Source organism: Trichoderma citrinoviride (genome assembly GCF_003025115.1).
Source record: "Trichoderma citrinoviride strain TUCIM 6016 unplaced genomic scaffold BBK36scaffold_5, whole genome shotgun sequence".
Lineage (NCBI taxonomy): Eukaryota > Fungi > Ascomycota > Sordariomycetes > Hypocreales > Hypocreaceae > Trichoderma > Trichoderma citrinoviride.
Genome location: NW_020194713.1, coordinates 231,262 through 251,249, shown reverse-complemented (window position 1 = coordinate 251,249; position 19,988 = coordinate 231,262). Strand labels below are relative to the sequence as shown.

The 19,988-nt window shown below is 54.6% G+C and overlaps 7 protein-coding genes across 7 annotated transcripts; 3 read left to right on the top strand and 4 right to left on the bottom strand.

Moving 5' to 3' along the window:
- Positions 1-285: 285 nt before the first annotated feature.
- BBK36DRAFT_1116328 (ribosomal protein S8) lies at positions 286-962 on the bottom strand (the record flags this gene model as incomplete). Its single annotated transcript, XM_024890218.1, has 3 exons — positions 286-475; positions 533-602; positions 830-962. The coding sequence occupies 3 exons, from the start codon at positions 960-962 to the stop codon at positions 286-288; spliced, it is 393 nt and encodes a 130-aa protein (XP_024750621.1).
- A 937-nt stretch (positions 963-1,899) lies between these two features.
- BBK36DRAFT_1116423 (hypothetical protein) lies at positions 1,900-2,386 on the top strand (the record flags this gene model as incomplete). Its single annotated transcript, XM_024890233.1, has 2 exons — positions 1,900-2,182; positions 2,262-2,386. Coding segments are annotated over 2 exons (408 nt in total), but the record flags the coding sequence as incomplete, so codon positions are not given.
- A 285-nt stretch (positions 2,387-2,671) lies between these two features.
- BBK36DRAFT_1080853 (FKBP-like protein) lies at positions 2,672-3,188 on the bottom strand (the record flags this gene model as incomplete). Its single annotated transcript, XM_024888913.1, has 3 exons — positions 2,672-2,820; positions 2,906-3,008; positions 3,141-3,188. Coding segments are annotated over 3 exons (300 nt in total), but the record flags the coding sequence as incomplete, so codon positions are not given.
- Positions 3,189-3,513: 325 nt separating this feature from the next.
- Positions 3,514-4,921, bottom strand: BBK36DRAFT_1167704 (hypothetical protein; the record flags this gene model as incomplete). The annotated part of the gene is made up of 4 exons (XM_024895079.1): positions 3,514-3,844; positions 4,263-4,333; positions 4,364-4,779; positions 4,831-4,921. The coding sequence occupies 4 exons, from the start codon at positions 4,919-4,921 to the stop codon at positions 3,514-3,516; spliced, it is 909 nt and encodes a 302-aa protein (XP_024750618.1).
- An 875-nt stretch (positions 4,922-5,796) lies between these two features.
- Positions 5,797-8,198, top strand: BBK36DRAFT_1115816 (tRNA pseudouridine synthase D; the record flags this gene model as incomplete). The annotated part of the gene is made up of 3 exons (XM_024890165.1): positions 5,797-5,912; positions 5,982-6,069; positions 6,126-8,198. The coding sequence occupies 3 exons, from the start codon at positions 5,797-5,799 to the stop codon at positions 8,196-8,198; spliced, it is 2,277 nt and encodes a 758-aa protein (XP_024750617.1).
- A 655-nt stretch (positions 8,199-8,853) lies between these two features.
- BBK36DRAFT_1115643 (map kinase) lies at positions 8,854-10,459 on the bottom strand (the record flags this gene model as incomplete). Its single annotated transcript, XM_024890148.1, has 3 exons — positions 8,854-9,004; positions 9,069-9,730; positions 9,797-10,459. 3 exons carry the CDS (start codon positions 10,457-10,459, stop codon positions 8,854-8,856), a joined length of 1,476 nt encoding a protein of 491 aa, XP_024750616.1.
- A 3,115-nt stretch (positions 10,460-13,574) lies between these two features.
- On the top strand, positions 13,575-15,223 carry BBK36DRAFT_1134955 (DEAD-domain-containing protein; the record flags this gene model as incomplete). Its single annotated transcript, XM_024892481.1, has 1 exon — positions 13,575-15,223. The coding sequence occupies one exon, from the start codon at positions 13,575-13,577 to the stop codon at positions 15,213-15,215; it is 1,641 nt and encodes a 546-aa protein (XP_024750615.1). The 3' UTR covers positions 15,216-15,223.
- Between the last annotated feature and the right edge of the window lie 4,765 nt (positions 15,224-19,988).

Below are 19,988 nucleotides of genomic sequence, written 5' to 3'. Positions count from 1 at the left end.
TTATTGGTGGGGACTTGCTAGCCTGCCCATAGATTACATAAGGATTCGAGATCTCATCTGCACGGCTGAAATACACTCAACCATCACAAAGCATTGGGAAACGTAGTTTTGGGCTTTCTCATCTGTGGTATATTGCCAGTGTACGCTAAGCTAAAAGGTGGAAAACCCCAGTATAAATCAGGAGATGCTGATCACTGTCACCGCGATCACCATTGGAACGCCGAGAATGCCCAAACCCTTCTTTTTTTTTATCATTCCCTCTCTACCGCCAATTTTGTTGTTTGTCTAGTAGAAGAAGCCAATGATCTTGCCGGCAACGTGCTTTCGTCGGGCCTCCTCGTGGTCCATGATACCAGCAGAGGTGGTCAGGATGATGTAGCCGAACTGACGGGCAGGCAGCAGCTTGACGACCCACTTCTCGAGATCGGCCAGGCGGACGTTGTAGCGGGGAGAGATGACACCAGTCTTGTTGAGACTATTCGCAAGAGTTAGACAGGAATTGCTGAATGAGGCCACTCTCATGTAGACTTACCGGCCGTTCAGCTGAACGACAATCTTGCCAGATCGGTGGTCGTCGACCTCCTCGAACTCGCCAATGTAGCCTGCAAAGAGTATATTGTCAGCAATGTTGCGGAAGACCTCAGGCGATTAATAACGTGATAGAGAGTGTAGAAATCTGCTGGAAATCCACCGCAGGATAATATATCGGCAACTTATAGGGGCTGGACCGTGGTGCGGTATCGATCGTAGCCCTAGTTATCATGCCGAAGGGAGGGCAGGAAAAAGAAGAGCGAGAGAAGGTATCGCAAATGATCCGTCCAAAACGTACCGTGGCGCTGCATGACCTGCAAGAACTTGACAATGACCTTGGAGCTAGGTCGGATCAGGACCTGACGCTTGCCGGCCTTCTCGGCATTGTTGATGGAGTTGAGGGCGTCGTGGAGAACGGAAGTGCGGACCATTTTGGCGGTATTGAAGGTCGAGAGGAGATTCTCAAGTCGGGTTTGGAAATGAGGTATCTGCCACACAGCGAAAAACACACACGTTAGACTCGGAGTGGCCCATGAGCATGGAGAGTGCCCTCAGCGATCCGTCGACGAGGGTTCAGCCCGCTCATTGCCGAAGGGGGAAAACAGCGTATCGCCAAAACGCCGGCCGTCGAACCAGGGACGTGTTCGCAGGAAACAGAGCGTGATGCAGCATCACGGCGCGTTCCATCGAAGCTGTTCGCTCATCCGGGCCGGCGTCGACGATTGCTGTCCCCGGCCACGATAAAAGGCATCATCCTGCCAGGTCCGAATCGCCGTCAGCGGTGACCAAAGGCCATACGTACCTCGTTGTTCCAGAGTTTGGCTGAGGAGTGGGAAAAAAGATCGAAGGAGGCGCTGAGATCGGTAAATTGAAAAATTGAACCCCCCAGGCGGCGGCTGCTGCCAGTATGGGTCCAGCCTCGTTGGTGCGTTGTGTGCCCTGGTGGTCCGTGCGCGCAAAAATGCCCTAACGCTTGCACACTCGGCTGCCTTGATTTCGGCAAATCCCCGTTATCCTCAATCTCTACTACCACCTGTTCCGCGCACGACGCAAAAACCCCCGTCACTAATTCTTCACACATCAATTCAATCTTCGAGGATCGCCCGACAAGAACAACAATCAAGATGGTGAGTTGCTCGCCCAGACTCCCGGAATCGCCAATGCCGGCATGATGCTCTTGTCTTCTTTTCCGCGCCTTGCGAATGCGAATGCACGAAAGAATGAGCTCCTCGCCGAATACCTTTGTCGATTTTGCGAAAATTCCTCCCCCTCCATGAAGAGCAGGAATCTAGGGAGCGCAGTGCTAACCAGGCAACTTGTTTTGCGAAACTGCAGTCGGACGTAGAAGAGAACAACGCCCCCGAGGTCGCCGAGGAGGTTGAAGTTTCCGGAGATGCCCCCAAGGGCCAGATGTCCGTCCTGGACGCCCTCAAGGGTGTTCTCAAGCTCGCCCTCATGCACGACGGTCTCGCTCGCGGTCTCCGAGAGGCTTCCAAGGCTCTCGACCGTCGTCAGGCCCACATGTGCGTTCTGAACGAGAACTGCGAGGAGGAGGCCTACAAGAAGCTGGTCATCGCCCTTTGCAATGAGCACAAGATCCCTCTCATCAAGGTTCCCGATGGCAAGCAGCTCGGCGAGTGGGCCGGTCTCTGTATGTGATACCCCTGATTTGGATCTGAAGAGCCAAGGAAAAGCGGATGGGAAGACCAATTACTTACACTTTTTGTCAGGCGTTCTGGACCGTGAGGGTAACGCCCGCAAGGTCGTCAACTGCTCCTGCGTCGTGGTTAAGGACTGGGGTGAGGAGTCTCAGGAGCGCTCCATCATCCTGAACTACTTCCAGACTTCCCAGTAAGGGCATGGACGGCGTTGATTAAAAAGGGTATAGAGGTTGCGGTCTTGGTTTCTTTTCAGGACGCGTGGAAAAACGACTTTCTTTAGGGTTGTACTCTAGGCCTTGCATCATGGCCATCTTGCATGACGGGGAAAATAAAAAAAGGAATTAAGAATCATCTGAACTGCTGGCCCTTGTTCGTGCACTAATCCCTGGCAGAGGAAGTCTTGTCCATCCATTGATTGTTCATTTTCGCCCTTCGACCTAAAGGTTGCCTTGTCAGGATGATTGATCCGGATGACTTGCCCTCAAACTCACCATTATGATGTGATAGCCAAACGACGTCTTGGCCTCTCCAATCTTGGGACTGCTCGTAGTGCTCGGCTCCAAAGAAAAGGCGACTTCTTCAAACGTAGGATCCAGGCTCCCCTTTGTCTTCCAGCCAAGAGAACCCCCTGCCACGGACATAAGAATTGCAGTCAGCAAATGATGGTTTTGGATGAACAGCAAAAGAGATCCACAGCGGTTCAAGATGGGTACCTTGTCGTGCCTTGTCCTCAGAATAGGTGCGTGCCACCTCGTCGAACTTGACACCCTCGCTTAGCTTCGCCAGAGCTTCTTCCTTCTTTGAATGCTTTTCACACTGTTCTCGTGGTCAGTATCTGATCCTTGTGTTTGCAAGTGATTCTGTGAAGGAATATATCGCCGCAGAACATGATTAAGGGGGGGTTTGACAGAACGTTGCTCCATCGCCTCCTCTTCTCTCATGACGTACCAGAATGTGCCGGACGTTGATGGACATGGCTCCCTTCGCCTTACCCCCGCCTTCTTTGCCCTCAGCGCCCTTTCCCTTGCCGCCGCCCTTGTCGCCCGATTTCTTGTCGTTTTTACCCATCCTGCAGGTTTTGTTCTGTAAGTCGGCCAATGGTTGGTTGTACGGGCGAAGTTTTGTCGACTTGGTGAGCCCCGCCTCGAGAAAGCCCCTCCAAAATCCTCAGTGAGACAGGGCCCCAGCTTAGTACATGATGTGCATCTTCATGAACACTTCATCCTATCAAGACGGTAATATGATGTTGCACCAGCAATGCCTGGAATATCTTCTCCAGGTTGAAAAAGCACCACTCCCTATGTATTTGGGATGTGGGATACTAGGTATCATCTTGCTTAAGCCCCAAGTCGCGCATTCCGTAGCTGTATCTCGCGTTCCGGGCTGTGGTCAAGGCAGCTCCAACTTCGAGAGCACGTCTCCATTGCCGCCGGTCCATCCTTTCCTGCGCCTTCATCAACTTCCAGTCCAAGAAGCTTTGCTCACCGCGGTGCTGCCGGATCATCTCGCCTTCATACCTCTTAAAGAGCAACCAGTCATCCATCTGTGAGGGAAGGGGGATTTTGGCGAGCTCCGTCATGCTGGGCTGTTCTGAGATTCTCTCTAATGTGACAACGATGCGATGCAGTCGAGTCTGCGGATTTTGCTTATGACTGTATTGCCTGATGATGTACCTACAAGCGTGTCAGCAGCTCTCTGCCTTACACATTTCGCCTGAGGAAGAAGAAAGAGATGAACATACAATCCATCATATCGTATGCCCGCCTGTGGCGAGAGCGGGCTTCTGAGCCGGTGGCCTCGAAGGATGCGGATATGGGAACCGACGTAGGATATCAAGGAGATGTGTGTCTCTGAGAGCTTTGCTTCTCGCATGTAGCGGACGGTATCCCTAGGCATCACTTCTTCGCGACCCGTCAGCAGTGGAAGTGCTGCAGCCCCGTATCTGCCTTTTGTGGGAGTTTCTTTGATGCTTCCCACAATGCCATCCCGGTACGCACACGCCAGGTTCAACCACTAGCTGTAATAGTTGTCAGTCTAGAATAGTGAAGAAGTTCGTCTCATTCAACTTACTATCCTGGCTTGAACTGCAGATTCCACTCAAGCCCCGATACTGTCTTACACTTCGCGGCCTTCCAGAGCTCCTAGCCATTTGTAGCCTTTTCGTTGAAAACCACGTCTTTTAGCCTACTAGACTTTGACAAGTCTTCCTGACGAGTCTGATCAATGTTGAAGAAGTCTTCGCGAAATCTGGCCACCCATGATCTCTGCAGTCTTTCGGCCATCGCTATGTTGAGGCGAGGTCGGAGGGAAGCCGACGCTTGCTGATGTCCCAGTGTCAAAATGTCAGAAAGCAACTTGTCTAGTCGTGCATTCTGAATTGTCGCAAGGCTCACGACTGGTATGGCGGCACCTTCGTCCCTCACCAATTCGCGGAGGACTCTCTTGACCATTTCGGCTCTGGGGCCAAGCGAAGCGTCTTCAAGAAGATGAGACCGGATTTCATCAGAGAGGTCCAGCAACTTGGGCTCGTTCAACCCTTTGCCCCCAAAGTCAAGCAGTCCAAGTGGCGTCAGCGAGGCATGGTGATCTGGAAGTAGTCAGCAAAATACGGCATACAGAAGTTCCCATAGAGACACACCTGGCTGCTCAAATCTCTCCCCCAGATCTGATCCAGAACCCGAATCTTGGTTCGACGCTCCAGAGTCGATTGCAAAACGTACAGTTGGCATGATCCACCTCAGCCGATGAGGCATGCTATTCGGCTTTGTGTCTTTGTTTTACTGGACTGTCCTCGAGGTTGCGCCTTTAGTTCTTCACGCAAGGCGCCCGTCTTTACAGGAAAGGAACAACAATAGGAGGCCGACAAAAGAGCGGGTGCCCAGGGTATGGTCGTAAACTGAGCTGTAACCACATTCGCCAGAAGGCAGATATAAGGGAACAATAATACTAGATCGGGTCTTTTGATTATGCAGAAGTATGTATGCAATATGAAAGGGGGAGGATACAGCAAGGGATGCAAGGATAGGCAGGAAGAAGGTGAGGTTAGATAGGGGAGTGCAGTGTTTTGCAGCCAGAGGATCTTGATTCGTTTTAAGCCTCGTTTATAAGAGAGACAGATTGTTCGTCACGTGTGTATGTATCATTTGGAAAGAATAACTGCTATTTGAAGCACTGCTCTGATGAGTATGGATGTTATATCGTGATCTGGCAATCAGGACAGAAGGTGCGGTGGAAAGTATGACATTACTTGTACAGTCTCAAATAAACAGCACATGGTATCTTCAAGATCAAGCCCATTATGATTACTGCAGGATGGCATTCAAGTTCACAACAACGTTCAATGCACTTGAGAAGCATTTGAATATGCCCAATTCGCAGCGCTCAAGAGCAGTGTAAGCCTCTACCGCCTACCTCTTTGGCTAACCGTCACGAAACATAGGCGCTATGCGCTCCACCGCCTACTGTATACAAACCAAGCCTGCGAAACTGCCGGCAGAATGCGCCCCACAAGACGCAAAGAGCCATGTCTGCTGAGAATTTCCCAACAGTACCTATGAAGTTCAGATCAAATCGCTTCACGCCTCTTTGCTGCCTCCACGTTATCATGAGCGAGCAGGCGCATTACAATGTGCGCCAGAGTGCGTCTCACGCCAAGTCGATAGGAATCACCCAGCGCGCCACGCCTCTGCGATTCCCCTGGGTCGGCGACCTGCGCGTGAGGTACGCGCTTCCTGATTTATTCCCCCGAAGCTGAGAATGGAATTGGAGAGATGGCTAATACTTCTATAGGTTCTCAGACTTCCAGGTCAATGAAATTGGGAAGGACGGAGCCGTCGTGCATCTGCGCAAAATTGGACTGAATGGCCAAGAAAAGCAGGTAATTGATCACTTGAAGCTGATCCCAGATGCAGATGGGTCTGACCAAATACATAGACGACAGACGCTGCACCAGCGCAAGAGGTCGATACGTCCAAGCAACAACAAGATTCAGCCGGAAAGGCCGATGCCAACGATGCCAATGGCGCCAAGGATGCACCCCAGGAGAAGGAGATTATAGAGATTCCAGCAGAAGATGTCACGGCTCTCAGCAATCTGGCTGGCGAAAAGTTCGCACAAGAGCTCGTAGACTTATTCCGAGAAGGCCAGGTGGACGCTTCGGAAAAGAAGAAGCCTGTCGTCTCTGAGCCCGTTGACGACAAGTTCAAGCGCGGCGAGATCCATCAGGAGATCCGACGGATCTTCAACTCCAGAATAGAGACCAGCACAGACGATGCTGGCGCCATCGTTGCGAGCTATGCGGCGCCCACGCGGCGAGGCAAAAGAGGCAGAGGCGGACGCAATCGCAACCGAAACAAGCAAGACGACCAGCCCATTGGCGAGTATCTTCACTTCACTCTCTTCAAGGACAACCGCGACACCATGGATGCCGTCAACCAGATTGCCCGTATCCTCAAGGTGAAGCCTCAGGTGATCAACTACGCGGGTACCAAGGACCGACGCGCTTCTACGGTCCAGCGTTGCTCCGTCCGATACACGCGGGACCGAAGCCTCGCAGGCATCAACGGGAAGCTCTGGGGCATAACGACGGGCGACTATGAGTACAAGGCGGAGCCTATTCATCTGGGGGAGTTGCTGGGCAACGAGTTTGTCATAACGATTAAGAACTGCCAGATCGTTGGCGAGGCCTGCACGAAACCCATATCTGAACAGGTCGAATTGATGCGTGCAAACGTCCAGTCTGCATTGGACCACATGACGGAGCATGGATGGATCAACTACTTTGGCCATCAGAGATTCGGCACCCATCAGATTGGAACACATGAGATTGGAAAGCTGATCTTGGGCGAGAACTACGAGGCTGCAATCAACGCCATTCTCGCCTACGACGAAGAAATTGCCCGAAAAGCAGAGACGGAGGGCATCCCCGACGAGCCGGCCAAGAGGGACGAATACAATCGCCACCTCGCTTGCATGCTGTTCAAGACGGAAAAGGACGTCGACAAGGCCATTGAGATCATGCCCCGGCGGTTCTCGGCCGAAGTATGCGTCCTCCGACACCTCAACAGGCAGGGCAAGCAGTCCCGAAGAGACTTTGTCGGCGCCCTCATCCACATCACCCGGGGACTGCGTTCCATGTACCTCCACGCGTGCCAATCCCACGTGTGGAACCACGCGGCGAGCAGGCGATGGGAGCTCCACGGCGAAAAGGTCGTCAAAGGCGACCTCGTCATCGCCGAGACCGAAGCGACGCCCCAGATCAGCGGCCAGGACCAAGACGGCGACGACATCGTCAACCCCGTCGAGGACGACGACGACGTGCCCCTGCGCGCCAGGCCGCTCACCGAGGAAGAGGCGGCAAGCGGGCGATACACGATCCACGACGTCGTGCTCCCCACGCCGGGCTACGACGTCATCTACCCGGACAACGAGATTGGGGACTTTTACGTCGAGTTCATGGGCCGCGAGGAGAACGGCGGGCTGGACCCGCACAAGATGCGCCGCATGCGCCGCGAGTTCAGCCTGCCCGGGCGGTACCGCAAGCTGATGAACAAGTTCCTCGGCACGCCCGCCGTCGAGTTCAAGACGTATGTCAGCGACGAGGAGCAGATGCACCCGACCGACCTGGACCTCATCAGGGCTGCTCGCAAGGCGAGCGGCAACGACAACAGCACCAACAGCAACAACAACAACAAGCGCTCCCGCGAGGAGGGAGATGACGCGAGACCGAGCAAAGTAGCCAAGGTCGAACAGGAGGACCAACAAGAGTCCGACGCGGGCACACAAACCAAGGAAACAAACAACGATGCCGCCGACAATGAAAACAAAGCGGATGAGCCCGCCACGGAGGCTACTACAGGCGCAAACGCAGAAGCCATGGAGGTGGACCAGCAGCAGCCCCTCAAGATCGCAGCAGTCATCAAGTTCCAGCTCGGCAGAAGCGCCTATGCTACCGTTACGCTGCGAGAACTCATGGGCGACCCCCCTGAGAGCAGCAACACTGCCTAATAAGGGGAAGAAGAATGCATCACGGCCATTTCTATTGCAACGGGGTATCTGGAACATGATTGTCTTGTCTGTAGTACAGCGATATCTTGCGTCTATCGGACGGAATACATTGGCATGTTTTCAAGTCTTTTGAGCTAATTGCTCGATATATGTTGGATAGACTAGAAAATCGATCCCATGTATATAACGCCGCGTTGATGAGAGTGAATAAGTACAACGATAAAAGGGGGAACAAGAAAATGATCGCTATGGACAAGCGCTTAATATCCAAGGAACATATGTCGACGGGGCCACGTTGACAACTTCAAGATGTAGCATGAATAATAGCTCCCATCATGAACCGTGCTCATCCACCTTCAGTCGCTTATCTTCAGTTCAGTTCGTTCGGCCTCCTCTTTCTGCTGCATATATGTTTCTAATGCAAATTCACCGTGGCTGAACCACCCCTATTCTCCTCCAAAAGAGAGCGCCGCATCAACTGGTGACTCCATGAATCACATGCCGCGTAATCCTGATTTTTACATGACATGTACTTCCCAGCTCATGCAAATCTCGCACTGCACGACGAGGCCAGCCTGCTGGTCCAAGTCGAAACGAACAGCAATGCAATGCAGTGTCATCGTCTCCAGACGCTGTCAAGGGTCGGGTTATTCTTTCAACGGGAGCTGTTGACTTGCTTCTCGTCCCAGCCCCATACAAAGGAGAGGTACTTGACCATGTTGACTCTCTTGGATCGCATCTCGACCATCCACGGGTGTTCAAGCATTTTCCAGGGACTCGCTCTGCGGTTAGGCTGCTTCTCCAGACTGCAGGACACGAAAGGGGTTAGCTCAAAGATTTCATTGTGGAAACAGTTGGAGCGGAACATACCAGCACTCGATGAAGTATTTGAAGTTGTCGCTCCAGTATACGTCCTTGTCAGGCTCGTCCTTGAGCTTCGGCACTGGTTGTCTCACAATGTACGTGAGCAGGTCGATCAAACCCGCACGGGGTTGCATCTCCGTGCCGTCTGCAGGGAAGGGGAACCGGTGCTGCGCGACTTCGAGCAACGTGACTCCCGTGGACCAAACGTCCGAGTTGATGGTGTAGGACTGGCCGGTGATACGCTCCGGAGCCATGTAATAGCTGGTGCCAATGAAGGTGTTGGCTTCACCCTTGGTTCCGAAATCTCCCGAAACACCGAAATCGCAAAGCTTGACTGAGCCGTCGCGGCACAGCAGGATGTTGGAGGGTTTGATATCTCGGTGGATGATCCTTCGCGTGTGAAGGTAGGTAAGGCCGCCAAGAACGCCTTCAGCAATCTTTCCCAGCACCTTTTCACCGGTGCGACCTCCTAGCCTCTTGACTTCCTTGTAGATGCTGTCCAGAGAACCTCCTTCGCAGAATTCCATGGCAATGGAGATGGTGGCAGTGGAAGGGTCAACAAAAGCTCCGTAGTAACGGCAAATGTGGTCCGAGGCGCATTCCTTGTTGAAACCCAGCTCTCGAACGATTTGCTTCTTGACATCAGGATCAGGGTTGGTAGTGATGACCTAGAGTGGCATTAGCGAGCCATCGGCATGTGGCACTTAGAATGGACTCGGTTCGACAGAGCATACCTTGAGGGCAAAGATGGTCTTGCCGCCCTTGAGCATGGCCTTGGTGACAGCTCCTCCTGCACCCTCGCCCAGGTTGCCCAGCTCAACGATTCGCTTCTCCAGGCTGGCAATTCTCCAGCCCTCGTCGTCCAAATCTTCGACATCGGCAGTCCTTGCTTTCTCAATGCTGAGTCGGTCAAAGCCCTCGAGGCCCTGCAGACTTCCATCTCGCTCCATAGAGACGCCACCTTCGCTTCTCATGGAGCCGACGGCAGACACAGGATCCGGGGTTCCCTGGGCTCGTGCGACAGGGATACCAAACTGGGAGGCAAATGAAAGGGCCGAAAACTGAGAGCCCGCAGACGTGGGGTTGCTCGCTCGCCCGTCAAGAGGGCCAAAACTGCCAGACCTTGAATGCGCCGCACTGCTCTCGCTGCCACCGCCTGCAGAGTGTCCGGGCTGTATCCCCTGTGGCCTTGCGGGCTGTTCAAGTGGTGTGACCTGGCTCCCCATGGGAGTGGCCAGGTGTAGAGTGGGCAGAGGGGGCCTGGCGGGCGGCTGGATCGTCAGATTGCCCACCGGCTTGGCGTTTGGTGAGGGCGGGATGGCCAGGCCCAATCTGGGCGCAGCGCGGCCGCGGCTCCCTGGAATGGCGGGACGCATGAGCGGTGCCGGCGAGTTCATGATCGGTACGGACATGGGAGTAGGTGAAGGAGTCGGGAGAGCGGCGGAAGAGGAGGACGAGGAGGACGAGGAGACGGGATGCTGCAGCACCAGAAGTCAGTCAGTCGCGCTGCTCACGTCTATGTATCCAGAGAAGGGGGGCAAAAGAGTGCATGCGACTCACAAGCTGAGCGGCAGGGTCGCTGCCCTGAGATTGTGAAGGAGCTGCGTCAGCCATGGTGGTGAGCAGTGCCGGTCAAGGCGGATTGTCGCAACGGTCTTCGAGCGAGCGAATTTGGCGGTGGTGAGAGTTGAGAGACCGGCGGTTGAGGAACTTTTGCAAGGCTGGAGGTCGGAGCGGCACACACAAAGACACGCGCAGGTCCAAGCAGGTACGGAGCAATGCAAACAGCCGCTGCAAAAAGAGAGCGCGAGTGAAAAATATGGCAGAGCAATCCGAACGATGGTCAGACAGAAGCAGCGCAAGAAGGACAGTGAGAGGGCGAGCAAAAGCTGAAATAGAGCGACGCCGATGCCAACATGAAACAGGAAAAAAGAACAACGATCCAATATCAGCGGGCGATTTGCGATGCGTTGGCAAAGTCGATATCTCAAATCGCAAGAGGCGAATGCACAGTCGATTGGTGCCAGCGTGGGTCGAAGGCGAGGGACGAGTGAGGGGACGCCGCTCAAGAGGGGATAGTCGGCTGAAGCGTGAGGTATCGACACTTGGAACGTCCGCTGGAAGGCAAAAAGGGCAGAACGTGATTCAAAATGGCAGCAGTTCAAACGAGGGATAAGCAGACGATGGCTCGGACAAGTTGAGGTCGGTCGGTGCTGGTGCTGAGGTGAAGCTTATGGCCAGCTCGGGGTCTCAGCAGTACAAGTAGTAATCCGGGCTTTCAATGGATGGATGTTTAAATCGTCGTGCTGCGTAGGGGGAGAGCTGGTGAGTGTGTGGGTTCCAGTTACAGCGGCTGCTGGGGGTTAGAAGGCACATCGCAAGTACCCACATGTATTGTCTGGAGCGGCAGATGCGCGCCAGCGGAGCCGTGTGGCATTGCGCAGGGCCTGGCAGCGCTCTGCAGGGCATGCGAGTGGCGGGCTGATGGGGGACTGCTCCCCTGCGGCGCAGCCAGCGGCAGAGGCGCTGCACCCGCCTGTACCCGCCTGTACTTGGAGGGCTCGGTCGGTACGAGTACCCAAGTTGTACACGCGCTGTCGCACCCGTCGAGGCGCTGCAGAGGAGCACCACGGGGCCCCTGTGGGGAGGAGTTGAGAGCTTCCAGGGCGCTGTAGGGCCTGTAGGGCTCTGTGGCTGCAGGTCAAGTGCCCCAACCAGACGTGAAGAGTCCCGGCTGCATGAGCTCTCGTGCTCGCGCTAATGTGGCCGTGGAGATGAGGGAGGGTGGAGACGGGCAGAGGATTCGATGGACTGGGCTGCAGCCGGTTTCCGCGGCTGGTGCTGATGCTGGTGAAACGGCGTTGGGACGTGGAGATGAGCCGGGAGCGCTGGCACGGGCAAATCAGACCGCAGAGGCGAGCAAACAAGCAGAGGGGCACGAGGTGACCGAGACCGAGGTGCTCTGTGTGATACATGCAGTACTCGTTGAGAAGACGTAAGCAGCTTCTCCGGTACGGGAAGACGGCACGGCCGAGGCCTATCAGCAATCAACTGGAAGCCGTCCACAGCCAGGGGCTCGGCATAAGGGTTGAACGGCAGCCTCTTCGTCCATCGCCTCAAGAACCAGATCGGCTCACACAAGCAAAACAAGCAAGGAACACTCTTACCGGGCAGAACAAACCGGCTGTGGTACCCAGAGTCCCGTGGCTGGGCGCAGGCGCAGTATCAAGCTCGCCCCAAGCAGCACATCCGGCTGCTGCAATGCTCCCCCCGGCTTACCCTACAAAACCACCTCGTGCGACTGGCAACGCCCAACTGCGCGGTTCTTGGAGCCCCTGATCCGTCCATGCACCTGTAGCATCAGTCGGAGCGCATTACGGCTCCGTTCAGCCGATGATAGAGGTGAGATTTGATGGTAAATGCGTCTGATAAAAGGGCTGCTCATCTCGAGGTGCGCTGAGAAACAGGTGCTGTCTTGTGCTTGCTGCTGACAGTCTCTCCTCACCTGAGCTGCAATGCTACCAAAATCACGCTCAACATAGTATCAGCCTTGAGCTGGGAGAAAAGTCCCGAACTGGCTCGACACGTGGAATGTAAGACCAGTGGCCACACCCTGCAGCAGCTGGAAGGAGTGGGCTGGCATCCATCCCATCCCATCCCATCCCACTCGAACATCTCTTGGGTATGGCCCCAGAAAATCCCATCAATGCCAGGCGTTGCTTGTCTGACACACTGCAGCAGCGCCGGCCCAATCGCAATGCATGGGCTCGGCGCCAGAAAACCACATCCCAGGGCCGAGACTTCGTTTGGGCGGGCAAACAATCGTCCAGCTGCAGCCACTCTTGGACGTATTCGGGCCTCTGCCTGGAGATTCGAGGGACGGTGGAAGAGACTCGGCTCAAGCCTCGAACATGGTCGCCCATATTGCTTGCTGCTCGACTCGACTGATGCTTGTTTCAAGGGCGGCGCAGCATGCAGACGGCCGTCATCGAGCCAATGAGCGGCGTGCGCTTGCAGCCTTCAAGGTTGCGTTTCTCCAAGCGCGCGTCTACAGCCTCAGCCGATGGTTGGTTCGCCATCTTTTTGCGTGTATGTACTCCATACATGTACGTGTAACGCGGCAGAGGTGACAGGCACAGCAGGGGAAGAAGCGAATGGTTCGGTGGCCGTGGAGGTGGGACTTGTTCTGCAAATTCTATGCTGTTAAAAATAGATTCACGGTGCTTCCATCCCGAGAAGATGCCGTTTCTGAGGTACGGTGCAGTCAAGCTCGTCACTGTCGTTGACATTAGACGCGGCTTTGATGCTGCGCAAGTGACCTCTTGATGCGCTTCCACCAAAAAAGCAGGCGGTGGGAGGCCGACCCCACCAAAGAGCCATGGCCCCACTTCCAATGGCCGACTTTCAACTTTTTTTTTCTTCTGAGGTACCGCCTCAGTTGGTAGTCATTCTTTTGGCTTGGAGATTAGCTGCGAGAGCGTCTACAAACTGCACAACTCCAGCCTTTCCAGGATGCCTTCTGCAGGTGTTGCATACGAGGAGCGGTCTTCGGACCCGGAGCTCTCGTCAAATGCGTCGGAGTCCGCCGACGAGTCCGATTACCTCGACAGCGCTGCTTCCAGGAAACGGCGTCGCACTTCTCCCGAACTCCAAGTCGGGGGAGACGAGAGCGATGAAGACGAAGACAACGACGACGAGACCCCGAAGCTGGTAGTGCCTTCTATAGCCGTGCCCTCTCGCATCAAGCGAAACGTTGGGAAGAGAGAGGACGGACCTGTCAGCAAACCCCCAGCTACTTCACAATCGGAACCACAACCACAGTCGCAAAATCCCATACTGGCGCCGACCGATCCCAATACTACATTCTCTGCCCTCAATGTGCGGCCGTGGCTTGTCCAGTCGCTTGGAAACATGGCCATCAGACGGCCAACCGGCATTCAAAAGGGCTGCATACCGGAGATCTTGAAGGGAAGGGACTGCATCGGAGGCAGCAGAACAGGTTCGGGAAAGACTGTGGCCTTTGCCGTCCCTGTGCTCCAGAAGTGGGCTGAGGATCCTACCGCCATCTTCGCCGTTGTCCTCACGCCGACCCGAGAGCTTGCACTTCAGATCTACGAGCAGTTCAAGGCGATTTCGTCTCCGCAGAGCCTCAAGATCATCCTTGTGACCGGCGGCGCTGACATGCGAGCTCAAGCCATTGCGCTTGCTCAGCGGCCGCATGTCATCATTGCGACTCCTGGACGTCTGGCGGACCACATCAGGACATCGGGAGAGGACACCATCTGCGGGCTTCGAAGAGTACGCTTCGTGGTTCTCGATGAGGCAGACCGGCTCCTGCATGCGGGCGGCAAAGGCAGTATGCTGCCAGACGTCGAGGAGTGCTTGTCAGTGTTGCCGCCTGCCACCGAAAGACAGACGCTTCTCTTCACGGCAACCATCACGCCGGAGGTGCGAGCGCTCAAGGAGCTGCCGCAACGGCCCGGAAAGCCGCCCGTCTTCGTCTGCGAGGTGGACACGCAGATGCTGGCCATTCCAGCAACCCTGAGCCAGAAGCATGTGCAGATCCCCGTCACCCACAAGGAGCACTATCTCCACGTCTTCCTGCTCACCGAGGCCAACGTCAACAAGACGGTCATCATATTCTGCAACCGTACGACGACAGCCGAGTACCTTCACCATCTGCTGCGATTGCTGGACCACCGAGTCACCTCTTTGCATTCCAAGCTCCCCCAGAGGCAGCGGACGGACAACCTTGCCCGCTTCCGAGCGTCGGCGGCGCGGATCTTGGTAGCGACGGACGTGGCAGCCCGAGGTCTCGATATCCAGGAAGTCAGCCTGGTCATCAACTACGATGTCCCCCGGGACCCTGATGACTACATTCACCGCGTGGGACGTACCGCCCGTGCGGGTCGCAAGGGTGAGGCCGTGACGCTGGTGGGCCAGCGAGACGTGGAGCTGGTCCTGGCCATTGAAGAGCGCGTGGGCCGCAAGATGGAGGCTTGGGAAGAGGAGGGCGTCAACCTGGAGACGAGAGTGATCCGAGACGCCCTCAAGGTGGTTAGCGAGAAGAAGCGGGAGGCGCTGCTGGAGATGGAAGAAGGGAGGGAGGTCGGCGGCAAGAGGAAGAAGACGAAGCAGAAGCTTCAGGCATAGTATCACCATTGTGTGAATTACAGAGCATCGTTAATCTCAAGCGACCATCTTCATCTTTCCCAAACAATTTTTGTTCCTTTTCATGGGCTCGGACTCTATCTGCCATGATGACTGCCGTGACGATTCCTGTCACCGTCCTTACCTGGATGGGGTGGTGCGCGGAAAGCATCGCCCGCAACGCTCGGTTACCTCCCGATACCCAAACCAGTCTGTTGGGCTTCCAGCACCATGGGTCTGGACAATTGTAGATCAGGGGAAAACACGTCAGCACGGGGTCCCTGAAGCCGACCGCAGCGCCCTACGACCGCCGGGCTCATACGAGTTCTGTATATTGCACAAGAGCCATGAGCATGGGATCTCTCACCTGTCGACAGCCCGCAAAGAAGGACCCTTCACCTTCACAACGTTTACCCGCGCAGCACTTACAAAGTATGGTGTAAGCAAATCGTTGCGCCCACGTTTTTTCTCACAAGGGTATTACGAGGAGACACGGCAAGAGAGCTACTAGCGAAAACGGGCCATTGAGTGTCCCGGTTCCATGCCGTCGGGTAAGCTGCCTTTCCCCAAAGCGGCAAATATCGCAAGGAACGCGGGATGATGTTCAGGGGGGGCGCGGGAGAAGAGGGATGTCAGACGGTATTTGACAGGTGTGTGAAGTATTACTGCTACGACTGGTAAAATGGGTGAGCGGTCGGGCGGGCGGTCCATTGCGCTGGGAACGGGAACCAGAAATAAGAAGCCGGGGGAAGAGAAAGATCTTTTGTTAGGTGAATTTTCGGGATGTTTGATGAGGGCCACGGAGGGGGGACATGGTATCTTGATGCCTTTGTTGATTTGTGTTTATCCTTTGTGTCATTTCGCTCTGCTTACGAAGCACGGCACAGCACGAGAGCTGGGATTGTGCAACTAAGGTAGGGGTGAGAGATGGGAGATTTCTGCCTTGTGAGCAGGGAAAGGGGGGGATGAGAGGGCATGGTTTGAGTGATTGATGGGTGGGTTCAATGGCGGACGAGCTGACTGACTCTGGCTGCTGGGATGGTTTCCCAAGGCTGTGGCACGACCCCATCGTCAACGGGCGATGCCACTCAAGGGCAGTATGGAGCCAACAGATTGCTTCGTGTTCTCGGACGAACAGGGCTGTCGGAGATGCTTATGAGCAATCTAGCACCATGCTTACACGTATTCTCAAAAGGGAAGGAAAGGGAAAGGATATGGATACGGCGAAGGTGGTGTTTGCCGAGCTATTCTATCTTGCCTTTGTCCTAGATCAGCTCTGAGTAGTAATATAGCAGTCTGGGGATGGGGAGGAACCTCGGCGATCTGGTTACCGACACTATGGTACGGGCGATCCCTGGCTGAGAGGAAGGGGGGGCAGTTGAATGTTCGCCTTTGGGTTTGCCTTTTTTTTTTTTTTTTTTTCTTTGTCTGTTCTTCAAAAACTGGGAGGAGGGATGTAGAGTTGCCATGGAGTTTGGTCTCATGCTTTGGTTCGGACGTGGGCATTGGCGATGCTTGCTTTGAGTTTATCCCAAGAGAAGCGTCAAGTCATGAGATCTGGAGGATCGATATTCGAGTGAATTACAAAGACTTGTTCAAGAGCATGCCCCCCTTACCCAGTGACTCGCTCGACTGACAAACAAACGGCACACGGCCATCGGCCTGCGTCGAACATACACCCCCCAGATGATCGAGTCATCAAGCCTGGAGAAAACAGCAGGGCTGAGATCATCCCCCATGGTCCCCTAACATCGGCTCCCGCGGAAACAACACAATCAAGAAGCAATCCTGAAATGTATACACCCAACAGGGGGGCTGGCTGGCTGGCTGGCTGGCTGGCTGGCACGTTTTGCCTCCAAAAGGGGGAGTGTACGATAAGAAACGGAGAGAAACGGGAAGCCGAGGGCAACATGACGATGTTATGGAGCCCGTTTTACATCACATGAGCAAACGTTTTGCCATCGAAAATGCATCACGCACTCCCCGTCTGTTACGGGAAGCAAGTGGCAATCGGCCGGTGAGGTAGGAGAGACCGGAAGATTCCGTTACGGTCGAGGATTGATACTCTTCCGTTTGAAAGTTCCATGGAGATATGATAATGTGATCTGCGATCGTTCTAGACGTTGCGATGTATTATCGGTTTTGTGCGAAGTGGCGAGGTTGCGGTTCGTTCGGATTATATGTCTCATACACTTTTTCGTTGGATGGCAGTTTGTAGCAATCGACCAGGCCCACCGAGTTACATGCGAGCATGGAGTAATTTCTATGAGCTTACACGTACACTCTGGAGCCGTGATTGCGATCCACGCGGGCCTTTCCCCAGGATTTTGTGAGTGGACCGTTGACTGCTCATGGCATCGCGTATTCTGGCCGGCCTATGAAACTTGCTTGCCATAACATGTAGGGAGTACCCGTTGTGAAGAAAACGAATTGATTCACCTCTATGAGAAGACATGGATGTCTAAGCGGTGCTTTCAGCTCGTCCAATGCCGTCTAACCAAAATTGCCTCGATATACCTCACGGCTTGTTCCTCATGTGAGAAACCTGGGGCAGAATAGTCTAGTGACCGTTTCCCATGGCACCGGATACATGACAAACGCTCAACGCCCGCAGGACAGCAACAAACCTCTTACTAACACAGGGGCAAGGGGGTAAACGGGACCGGAAGCAATAACTGCCTATTGGCGAAGCCCCTGTCTTCCCACCACAGGACCCCTAAGTATGACAGAGGGCACGAGAAAGACCGGAGTGAGGGAGTTACTGTACAGCATGCAAGGTACTACTAGAACAACATCGGAACGGACCCCCCATGTCCGCGGCGACGGAGTCTACCGAACCGCCGGAGAGCGAAGAAGTCACGAGGCCCTTTTTTCTTGGTGAATGGGGTGTGCAAAAGGGAAGAGACACAATTGGTGAGGCAAAGGCGGAATGGTCGGGAAGAACATGCATGGAAGGTTGCGAAGAAGGAGGGAGACAAGGAACCGAAGGGCATAGCCGAGGGCAAAAAAGCTTCCATGCATTCGACGCCAGAAGCAAACGGAGAAGCCATCGAAGCGAGGATCCCTACCCACGGATGATGCAGTCGGCTGCAAGAAGAAATTTTCTGCGGTTGCTGCAGGTTTGCAAAAGGGCGTTAGGCGATATCGTCGTCGTCGTTGCGGAGATGCAGGCTTCGCCCGGGCGAGCAGCAGCAGGTTTGCAAGGAGGGTGTGTGCGTTTCGAACAAAACAAAGTGATTGGCTGCAGCGGAAAGATGTCGGCAATCGGGCGACAAACGTTGAGGAGCTTTGAAGCGAACCGACGTCCTCCATTCTCTGCATCTTCCTTGAACCCTTCCATTTGCTATCAAAGCCCTGACAAAAGTCAGGGCTGGGCTCTAGACCCAATGCAGAAAAGCGTCACAGCAGCAGCAGCAGAGAACTGGAGGAAAGGGAGGATGACGGCACTTGAAGTCGGTGACGAGGGGTGATGGTTGTGCGGTAATGTCCGTTCCTTTGCGAGCTCGGCATCTCGGCGGACATAGAGCGGCATCTACCGCTTGTCGCTGGGCCGGGCGGGCGGCAGGACCCTGACGTTTCTGTGGGTTTGATTGCCGCAGTTTGTGCCGCAGATGTATGATGACGTGAGGAGGGATACCCATGGGACGATGAGTCTCGATTGGTTCTTGTCCCACTGAATTGACAATTGAGATTTCGCGTAAAAGGGAACCAAGAGGATGACGATGAACCCCGTTGCGATTGATAGCGAATATGCAAGGGGAGGAGGACCCTCGGGTTTGTTGCTCCGTATACGGAGTATGCAGGAAATAGTACCAGCACGAAGTCTGCAGTCGGTCGAGTTACCTGCTGCTCATGTTGTGCTGAGTAAACAACGCAGCATGAAGCAACAGGTCCGTAACAAAATGCAAATTCGTGGTGTACAACTACCTTGGGCAAGGCTCACCACATCCGTTCCCGTGACTTGCTGCCGAATACTCTCAACGCGAAATGCAAATACTAGATAGAAGCCACTTCCGCGTAGCAGCACGTGGGGAGACTATCTTGAATCCGCCACATCCCCTACGACAAGGACAAAGGACTTGCCCATGGAGGAGGTAAACGAGACAGCCGAAGCCACACAGCAAAAGCTACCGACAGAGAGAGCATCCATCCATGACGGCACCCATTTTTCTCGGTGGATAATCCCGCTGCCATGTGCCGCCAGCCATGTTCCACAAAAGCCCTTATCTAAGCAAAGCGAATCCGAGCGGACGGATGGGGGGGCCTCGTCACTTAAAGTTGGGCGCCATGCCGGAAGCGGCCGATTTGGAATGGAGAGGGAAAAATTGGGCCCATCCCTCAACTTCGCTGCTGACACACCCTCCCCTCATCGCCCATTAATCATCTTAATCATCCATCCATCCCCATCTCGCAAGCCCCGAAGCCCCGGCCCTGCTGGGGGGCTTCGCGTTTGACAAAGGACGAGCGCCTCGTTCCTTTGCCCGCTGGTTCGTGGCTGGTGTGCTGCGCTGTACCTGGGGCTGAAACGTGGATGATGATGGCGGTTCACGACAAATTGCAGGGCTACTATCAATCTCACTGTGGATGTATGTATGTACGAAGTAATACACGTGCGCGCGCTCCATGCAAGGTCTCCATGCCGATTGGGGTTCCTTTCGACGAGATGAACGGGCAGGTCTGTGCTTTGCTGAACCGTGCCATCTTTGCAGCGACGGCCAATATTACCTAAGAATGCAAAAACATGGTGAAGCTGCAGGGCTGAGAGAGGAGAGAGAG